Source organism: Oryx dammah, unplaced genomic scaffold, assembly GCF_014754425.2.
Source record: "Oryx dammah isolate SB20612 unplaced genomic scaffold, SCBI_Odam_1.1 HiC_scaffold_23, whole genome shotgun sequence".
Lineage (NCBI taxonomy): Eukaryota > Metazoa > Chordata > Mammalia > Artiodactyla > Bovidae > Oryx > Oryx dammah.
In genome coordinates this window covers 118,522,681-118,532,132 of record NW_024070207.1, presented here as the reverse complement: position 1 = coordinate 118,532,132, position 9,452 = coordinate 118,522,681, and the positions used below count along the sequence as shown (strand labels likewise).

General features: G+C 45.6%; 2 protein-coding genes across 2 annotated transcripts in view; one reads left to right on the top strand and one right to left on the bottom strand.

Moving 5' to 3' along the window:
- Nucleotides 1–2,598: 2,598 nt before the first annotated feature.
- CA5B (carbonic anhydrase 5B) overlaps nucleotides 2,599–9,452 on the top strand; it is a 31,152-nt gene continuing 24,298 nt past the window's right edge. Inside the window, exon 1 of the mRNA XM_040266570.1 lies at nucleotides 2,599–2,711. The gene's annotated coding sequence lies outside the window, so the exon portion shown is untranslated. The remainder of the gene's footprint in view (nucleotides 2,712–9,452) is intronic.
- LOC120881713 (F-box only protein 27-like) lies at nucleotides 6,947–7,825 on the bottom strand. The gene has a single exon (XM_040265363.1). It carries the CDS (start codon nucleotides 7,823–7,825, stop codon nucleotides 6,947–6,949), a length of 879 nt encoding a protein of 292 aa, XP_040121297.1.

Here is a 9,452-nt window from a genome sequence, read left to right as displayed (position 1 = left end):
TTCTTCCCTCTGAGCCTAGACAAAGCCACAAAAGTCAACACAGTTATTCAAGCAGCCACTACAAATGACTCCAAGTTGACATATGAGTTGAAACATATTTGCCATCCTGGGGAGAAATTATCAAATTGCTACCCTGAATTAAGTCAGACCATTAAGGGTCTGTATATTTGGATGAACAGAAAAGTTTTGATGGTTCATAGGATTGATTAATGCACTGTGCTTAGTGATTATGCCAACAGTTTACATTGAGGGGACCTGTGTTTAATTCCGTATTTCCCACTTAGGTCACTACATCATCTACACAGAGAAATGGGATTTCTTCCAGGACTAAAATTCAAGAAACACTGCATTTCTAAAAGAACAAAAGGTTGATTTTTGTCTTGTGAACATTGGAAGACCTTTAAATGATAGCTATTTCCTTGTTTCTATTGCCATTCATAAGCTTGGGGGGCAAATCTCTGATTGATCTTAAACAACTATTTTGGATTTGATGGCCTATTCACTTAAAAGCTAATCTTATCATCAGCTGCATTATTCTCCTTCCATTAAGTTCCACTTTCCCTGGTTCCTTCAACTATTTCATTTATCCAGTAATACCTATATTTTAGTAAACTACTTCAAATCATTTGTGGAAGGAGGTGAAGTATGACTAACTGTATAAAAATCGACTCATTAATTTGTACAGCTGGTATTTGGACCAGTTTCTGTGAGTTCTTTTTTAGGGCAAAAAATGACTGATAGTTGAAGTATTTTATAAATGAGACACAGTTTTCAGGGTCAGGGTGAGCTTAATGAAAGCGTTCAGATGAAAAGTGTTCTTTTCTCTGTGTTCCTTCTAGCACAATACTGTGAACATTCCCACTATCTTCAAGCCAGAAATGCAGTGGAGGGTGGGAAGAGAACAAAAAGTAACCAATAAAATCTTTATTTGTTGGCATTTGAAGATATAGTGAAAGTTGCTCAGTCGTGTCTGACTCTTTGTGACCCCATGGACTATACAGTCCATGGAATTCTCCCGGCCAGAATACCGGAATGGGTAGCCTTTCCCTTCTCCAGGGGATCTTCCCAGCCCAGGGATCGAACCTAGGTCTCCCACATTGCAGGTGGATTCTTTACCAGTTGAGCCACAAGGGAAGCCCTTATATATTTGAAGATATACAAGTAGCAAATTTTACTGGTTAGAAGGGGAAATGTTATCTTTCTACACAAAAGGGTTTCAGTGAAGATTTACTGAGAATTTATTGTGTAACGAAGTGTACTAAGTCCTATAAAAGTTTGCTTCTATGTTTGCTCCCCAAAAATATTTCTATTAATCAAATCAGGAAGACCTGTGATTACCAAATCCTTTTCTACCTATCAATTTATTGCCACACCTTTTTCTCATCATTTCTTGTCATGTCCCAATCCAAGTTGGAACTACTTCATTCTGCAACTCCTTGAGGGGAACATGTACTCAATAAATATGATTTGAATGAATGAATCAAACATTTCTGTACAGGGGTGGGAAAGCTTGTTATCACCTCTATACACTTTCCTTGTGGACCCAGAGTTGTAAATGGAGAGAATGAGACTGGCAGAACAATCTCAACGCACTCAGGGTGGCAACCTGAGTTTCAGTCTAAATGTGATGTCTTGACAGGCCCTAGACAGCAAGAGCTCACTGGAGCCAGAGACACCAGGAAATACATGAGTTCTATTACTCCATTGATCTCCTAGCCTTTAAGGTCCCATGAGGGACTAGAAGGGGCTTCCCAGGTGGCGCTAGTGGTAAAGAACCTGTCTGCCAATGCAGGAGACATAAGAGATGCGGGTTCTATCCCTGGGTTAGGAAGATCTCCTGAAGAGGCCATGGCAACCCACTTTAGTATTCTTGCGTGGAGAATCACATGGACAGAGGAGCCTAGTGGGTTACGGCCCACAGGGTCACAAAGAGTCGGATACTACTGATGTGACTTAGCAAGCATGCACAAGGGACTAGAAAGAACGTGGGTGACAGTTCTGGTTTAAAGAACGTGAAAAGTGACTGGGGATAGCACGGTTCCTTACTTCCAGTCTGGAGGACATGAAAACTGGGTCAAAGAAACTGGGGTAAAGTGGAAATGCAAGCTAGAGGAAAGAATCACGGTTGCAAGATCTGTCCAGTGTTTGCGTTTCCCTGAATCACCTGTTCTCAGTATATCTAGTCTTGATGTTTGGAAATGGGAGAAACTTGAGAAAAGCAACTTTTTAGACGAGGCACTTAGACCCTCCATCTGACCTCACGCGACAAAACTTTGCCAGAACTCAAGTCCCAGGACCCAAGAGGGCTTCTCTAGACTCAAGGTGAGGGCCGCCTACGCGACCTCGAATTCCCGCAACAAAGTCCTGCTCCAAGACGGGAGCTTGAACCGCTAAGCAGGGCTCGAGGGGCGGGACCAGAGCGGAATGCAGGGGCGTTACCAAGGTGGAGGGGGAGGGCCCGGGCGGAACTCAGGGTGGGGTCCTAAAGAAAAGGGAGTGGCTTTGGAGTGAGGGACATGGCCAGGCCAACCGGCAGGGACAGGATCGGCCTGGAGGGGCGTGGCTATCCCATATGGGGCGTGACCTAGAGGGGTACAAGCTTGGTCAGGGCTGTGGGCGAGATGGAGGCGTGGCTACGATGGCCAAGCGCTCCTGCTGCGAGTCGGGGACTGGAGCGAGCCGCACGGTTCGTTCTCTGGGGAAAGGCTCAGGTAAGGATGGGTAGCCACGTAGACTGGGGACTATACCGGAGGCAGGCCGGGTCTCGGAGCCCGGACAGCTGTTGGTCCTGCGAACAGTTGCCGAGGGACTGCGGAGGCCCGTAGGGCATCTCCCCCGCCTGTTCTCCTTGCCCCGGAGACCTCTTCTGTGGGAGTCACCAACCAGATGGCTGCAACTCCTTTAGGATTATTTGCAGTCGTCGGGTAAACAGCTGTCTCAGGGAACTTGTCGGGGCATAAGGGTAGTTACTTGGGAGGGAGTTTTGCTAGGGGTGGTTGGATGTGAATAACTCAAGAAAGTCCAACCTGCTGTGAAATAGCTTGAAATTGGAATAAGGACTACAAATCTGAGATTGCAGTTCCGAAAACCGAGGCGCAGCAAACTGGGAATGACTTGGGTCTTCCCTGCATTTCTCCCCTTCCCCCCACCCCTGCCCCCCAAATGTCCGGGTCTGAGAACGGAGTCATAGCCACCCCCAGGGCAGGGTATCTGCCTCACAGCTGTGTCACGTGGATAAATCTGAGCGTTCTCCATTCCACAATTCCCTCTTGCCTTTTTGTTTCGTGCCCCGCCCCAGAACTGGAGGAGAACCTCCGTAGTACAAACATTGTTGATGTCTGTTTTGAGTCTTTGTGGCATTCAGTGTTAAAATTCAGTGTTAAATGCTACTGCCCTGAGGCTGGTGCCAACTTGTTAATATAAGTGCCCTCCCCTCTGGCGTATTTTCACTGGGAAACAGAAATTTGAGAAGTTAATGTGTACACCTTAATTCGGACAGAACTTGTTCTCACCCAGCCACTGAAAACCACATTGCTTTCTGCTTCCCCTTCTTCCTCCTTTACTACTCATCTGGCTGGCCATCTTCACTCTGCTATTAAAACCCTTGCTGGAATATGCAAGGGAGTAGCTAGATTTCTCTGAGGGAAGCTGTCCCAGACCCTACCCCCTCCCTTGCACATCCTACAGAAGGATCACTGTTTTTGCACATTTGGAGGAATGGAAAACCTTTCAGCTATCTGGAGCTTTCTTCCTTTACTCAGACAATTTTTACATAGTACCAGGACTAAAATTCACCAAAAGGTCAAGAGCAGCAGGATACCATTCTCTCTGTACACTCCTGCCTTGCTGTCCTAGGAGCAAGGCAAAAGGCTGTGACTGCTCACAGTCAGAACTCAATAAAGACTGAGTGACTTATGAGGAAATGAGTATTTTGGAAATCTGATGGAAGGAGGGAAATGCATTTCATCTCATTGGCCACACTGGGGAAGTTAATTGCAGCACACAAAACAGCTACTAGAAATGTATTCTGAAACCTTTGGCAATCCCAGATTGGGATCCTGCTATCAGAGAAGTGGGTGAGAAGAAACTCAGCTTTTTCAGTCAAGACATGGCAACATAACCCCTAATTTCTATGTCAGGGAACTGCAAAAGGCTTGCTTCCTTTGGAAATGAGGAGGTGAGAAACAGAAAAGTGAATCTGATGAGAATCAGGAATTTTTTTTCAATGTAATTATAACCTTTAGTCACAGTACCTTTTTCTTGCTGTTTTGCATGTATTATAAATTGCTTAATCAGGCAGAGTTCAAATTACTGTCGTTTAATACATGATTTATGAATAATTATTTCTTTATTTATTTATTTTTAAACTTTTTAAAATTCTTTATTAGTTTGTCTTAAATCTAAACAATACACACAAAAGAATAATCATATATTTAAGAATAATATAAGATTCCAGTGACTTGTAGGAGAAAAATTCTATTTTACATAGAATAACCCAACAGCTAATCATGATCGTCATAAAAAAAGCAGTGACTTTGGGCTACTTGGTCCCTGGGAAGATAAAGAAGTCCCAGCCCAAGAGAAGTAAGCAACATATAAGGACAAAATTAAACACACTTAAATGGAAAGATACTTTGGCACGCACAGTAATGACCATACAAGAGGGACAGACAGGGACTGTAGAAAATAAATAAAAAACTGGCAGCTGTTTCTGCGGTGAAAATTTTCCAACGGAAATTTCAGGGTGAACCAAGTTTCGTAAATGGTTAGAACTCTACTAAGAAATGAACGCTTCCAGGCTGGCCAAGTGGCATTGTAGAAGCTATGGCTCCTTACCAGTGCATCCTGGTTAACGGTGTGCCACATTAAAAGGGGCACCACTTTTAATGTGATCACGGCCCAAGTGAACACTGGAGGTGAGAATGGCCACGGAGGATGTGACCATCATGGACTCTATTTCATGTGTGCAAACAGATGAGAGCACTGAGAACCTCAGAGTCCTCTTCCACACACTAAGGGCCATCACTAACACAAAGAATTAGAATTGGGAGAACGGATACGTGTATATGTACGGCTGAGTCCCTCCGCTGTTCACCTGAAATGAACACAGCATTGCTAATTGGCTACACCCCAAAACAAAATAAAAAGTTTAAAGTTTTTTTGGGAAAAAAAAGAATTAGAATCATATACACACACGAAACAACTTTGTCAGCAAAGACGATTTCTAAATGTGGTTATTTATGGAAAGTGAAATTGCACTGGAGAATACTTATTTGTGTATAACACTATAGAAAATGAGAAATTTAGATAAACATAATCAATAACTACAAAAATCACAACTATGCGCCTATCACCATTGCAGTAACCCTGCAGTGCTTTAGTTCTTCTGTATATATCCAGAAGGCAATCAAGAATACAAATACAAGGATATATACGTACTCTATTTTAATGTGGCATATATACAAACACCTGTGTATAAATGCATATATGCACAGTGTAGACAGAAGTATATATTGTTCAGTCCCTAAGTCATGTCCAACTCTTTGCGACCCAATGGACTGCAGCACGCCAGACTGCAGTATATATACATCAAAATTAAATTATATGGTTCTTTTTTCAGGCAATGGTGTCCACCTTTCCCTTCCTGTAAATGCTTGTTTCCTATTCCTTCTATCCAAAGTCCTCCAGCTGACCCAAAAATATCCTCCAGAGCTTCACTGTCCAAACCAGTATATCTACTCCAGAACCACACACTACATGTGGTCATGACTCTCAGGCCAGTTTCAACCTATCACACTTCCCTTTGGATGAAACTGACAAAACACCCTCCCCTTGGGGTGTGTCCCAGCTTCTACTGCACGTGGGAGGGACACTTCAGGGTGGGCACATCAAAGGCAGCAGCGGCTTCATCTGCTTTCCATCCAGAGACCTGGAGCTCCTTAGGGATCCTGCAGCAGGAAGGGGGCAGCCATGACCCCTGGACTGGGGTGGGGACAGCCGGATCCTGCTGTTGCAAGGTTCTCTCTTATCCTCATGACCAGAATGTTCAAATGTGGTGTCACTGTGACACTGTGCCCACGTCCACCACCTGCCTAAACTTCTAACCCTGACTGATCATCTCTAATCCCATGATTTCTTTAGAGCTTGGGAAATCGGGTTCTGACTCTTCCATTCTCTTGGCTGGAGAATGCCTTCTACAGTTGTTTTCTTCTGTACAATTTTCTCTCAACTGAAACAACACCTTACTCTGAACTGAGTAGTCATCAAGCTGTTAACACTGTATTTCTATTCAGCTTTGGCAAAACTGTATTACCTATGATTGACAGATACATTCCTCTCTCTGTATTTAAAAAGAATTTCAAAGTAACAAAATAATTTTATACACTATACAACTCAGAGCAGTTGTATATAGGGGACCAATTCATTGCTCACAGGGTGGGCAGAACCCTCTGCCTCCAAACATTTTTTGAGCTAGTTTTACTTTCAGCTCTTGAGTCTTGGTCCCAGGTTTGAAATCACAGTTTAGGGGCTGGAATTACTCAGCCACAGGGATTGAGCTTCTAGTTCGGAGGTGAGGAGAGGGCTTCTTGGAAGTGACCAATGAAGCCTCTGCAGCAGGAACAGAAGGGCAGAGAGTACGGGGGCAGAGTCGGAGGGGCCTGGCGTGTGGGGGAGGGTGAGGAGCCCTCTCACTATTTCCCCGTGCTCACCTGTGTGTCTCCGCTCTGTAGAACAGGGGCTGTATTAGAGCAGCAGCAGCCAGTAGACCTGATGTAAAAATGTTCTCATAGCTTCTCATAGCATTTAAAGACAGGGCTCAGTAGAACCCTTGATTGGACCCATGAGATCCCAGGATGCCAGGAACTACGAGCCCTTGATTATTGAGGTGGCCCAGCCAATGGTGCTGGAAGGCACAGTCAGGTTGTTTAACAAGGACAGTCCTCTACTAGAGTTGACGGACCTGTACAATCACACTGGCCTTGGGCACGACGATTCCATAGTCCTCAGGCAGGAACCTCATGTCCCAAATGCAGTGTTCCAGAGACACAAAACGGATGCCCTTCTTGAGGTTGCAGAACAGGTGGTCGGTCTTAAAAGGGATACTGGTTGTACCTTGATGGATTGGCCTAGGAGAGAAATGATGTAGCTTGGCCTGCTTGGCATCTAGAAGTTGGACAATTAGCTCATACAGACAGACCGAGGCTCCTTGGTCTGCCCACCAGGCAGAGACACAAATCTCAATCTTTCCACTGTCCAGGAGTTCTGGCCACAGACCCTCCTCCTCCAGGTCCAACACTTGCTTCTTGTAACACCACCTGTAGAAAGGCTGGAAAGAGTCCTTGAGAACTAGCCTGCAGTCGTTGTCCTCCCAGCTTTCCTCCTTTGTCCAGCTTCTACAGTTGACTGCCCTCCAAGGCAGGAAGGAGTCTATGCCATGGGGGTTTGGGTAGAGATTGTGTCCTAAGGGTCTGCGCTCGCAGAAGCGGCCCAGGAGGCAGGGCCTGGGGTCGTCGTCGTCGTCTCGGGGGAGGCAGGATCGGAAGACGGGCCACAGCTTAGCGTGGCTGTAGGGTAAGATGCTCAGCCACACGGCCCGGGTGTCCACCAAGTAGCGCCAGTACCGGCACACGTGGCGGCACTGCCCGAGCAGCACCCTTGTGGGAAGGTAGCTCAGCACTTCCAGGAGCATCTCGATGGGCAGTTGGCTGAAGCCGGGCGCCTCCTTGGATTCGGGGTCGGAAGCGAGAACACAGGCGGGCAGGCCCTGGGAGGCTGAGGCCCCCGTGGTCTCCTCGCCAGGCCCTGCGGCTGCGGCTGCCTGCATCTCAGCCAGTGCTCCTCACCAGTGGGCCTTCACCTTGTCTCTATGAATAATTTTTTAAAGGCTTTCAGAATCTTTTTTTTCCGTCACACATTTCCAAATCTGCAAAACAGATAAGGGATGTAACAGTAAGATCCAGGGACATACATAAATAATTAGCAATAACAAAGGCTCTTCTGGGGCCCCTTCATCCCATGGTCCCATCTTTAAGGACACACATAAATAAGGACAGATTTTCTGTGACACCCAGTAATGTCTGCTAGTAGTTTACTGTTACATATTATGGTTGATAATTAAACATTTGTGGTTTCACTAGCTTGGGCTTTATAAGACCCACGGGTAAATTTAAATAACCACCTCACCTCTCAATAAATTCTACCTTTTAATGTAACAGAAGGGATTGGCCTTTGGCTTTAGCATAAATAATCTCATGTATTGTTACAGGTATTGTAACTGAGCATTAGCTAAGTTTTCTTTCTATTCGGATTTCCCTGGAACCCTCCTTGCCCCTGACCTTTCATGCTCCCTTCCTTCCTTGATTGCATTTGACTTCCCTTTCTCTAGGCCTCCCTAATCACTCCATTTTGTTAGTCTCCCTCTAGACACCTGTTACCCCTGGGGGAGGGGATTTTGTTTTTCTTTCTAGCCTCACATCTCCTGAGCAGCAGCGCTGCATTGCCAACTGACCCTAGACCTTTGCTCTCACCTGCCCCCGCCTCAGCACCTCAAATCCAGTAGGGTTAGCAATAAAAGCACCATCTTTCCCTCACCCGCTGTGCCAGGTTCTGTTTCTGTTCAGGAATTCATCCTCGTTGTACCATGAGTTAGACTATTCTACCATATTCTCTCTGTCGAACTACTGGAATTTCATTTCAAACTCCACATACCCAAATCTGATCTACGGATTTCCCACCGAAAACCTTTTCCACAAACAGCCTTCCCATCTCAGTTCATGGCAACTCCATCCTTGCAGTTGTTTAGGCCAAGAATGTGCCAGTCTTCCTTGACTGCTTTCTTTCACATCTTACAGGCTCTGTCCCCAAGATCCGGCCAATGCCCAACCACTTCCCACCACGTCCACTGCAGCATCCTTAGTTGCAGCCCCTGGATTATCCTGAATGGGGCCCCTGCTTCTTTCTTCCATTCTGGTCATTTTCCATTTTCCTGACTGACATTTTTTAAATGTATATCAGATTAAATTCCTCCTCTACTCCAAAAACTCTACTGTGGTCCCACAGTGGGGAACCTTTACAATGGCCTAGACATCTGCCTAGCATTCATTACCTCTGGACCTCATCTCCTACTGCCTCACTTCTGCTTTGCTGCACTCCCGCCATATTGGCCTCCTCACTGTCCCCTGAATGTGCCAGACAAGCTCCCACCTCAGGGTTTTTGCACAGGCATTTTCCTCTGCCTGGAATAACCCTCCTCCTGAAAGCCGTATAACTAATTCTTTCACCTCCTCAATAAGGTCTCTCCTGAGCAATTTCACCTTCTCAATAAGGTCTTTGCTCAAATTTCACCTTCTCAATAAGGTCTCTCCTGAGCAATTTATTTAAAACCCAACACCCCCTCCCCTGTGGCACTACAAATTCACCTTAGCCTGCTCTACTTTTCACTGAACATATTT

What these genes read in the sequence shown, in the direction of transcription:
- LOC120881713 (XM_040265363.1), bottom strand. Translation starts at nt 7,825, where the DNA reads ATGCAGGCAGCCGCAGCCGCAGGGCCTGGCGAGGAGACCACGGGGGCC.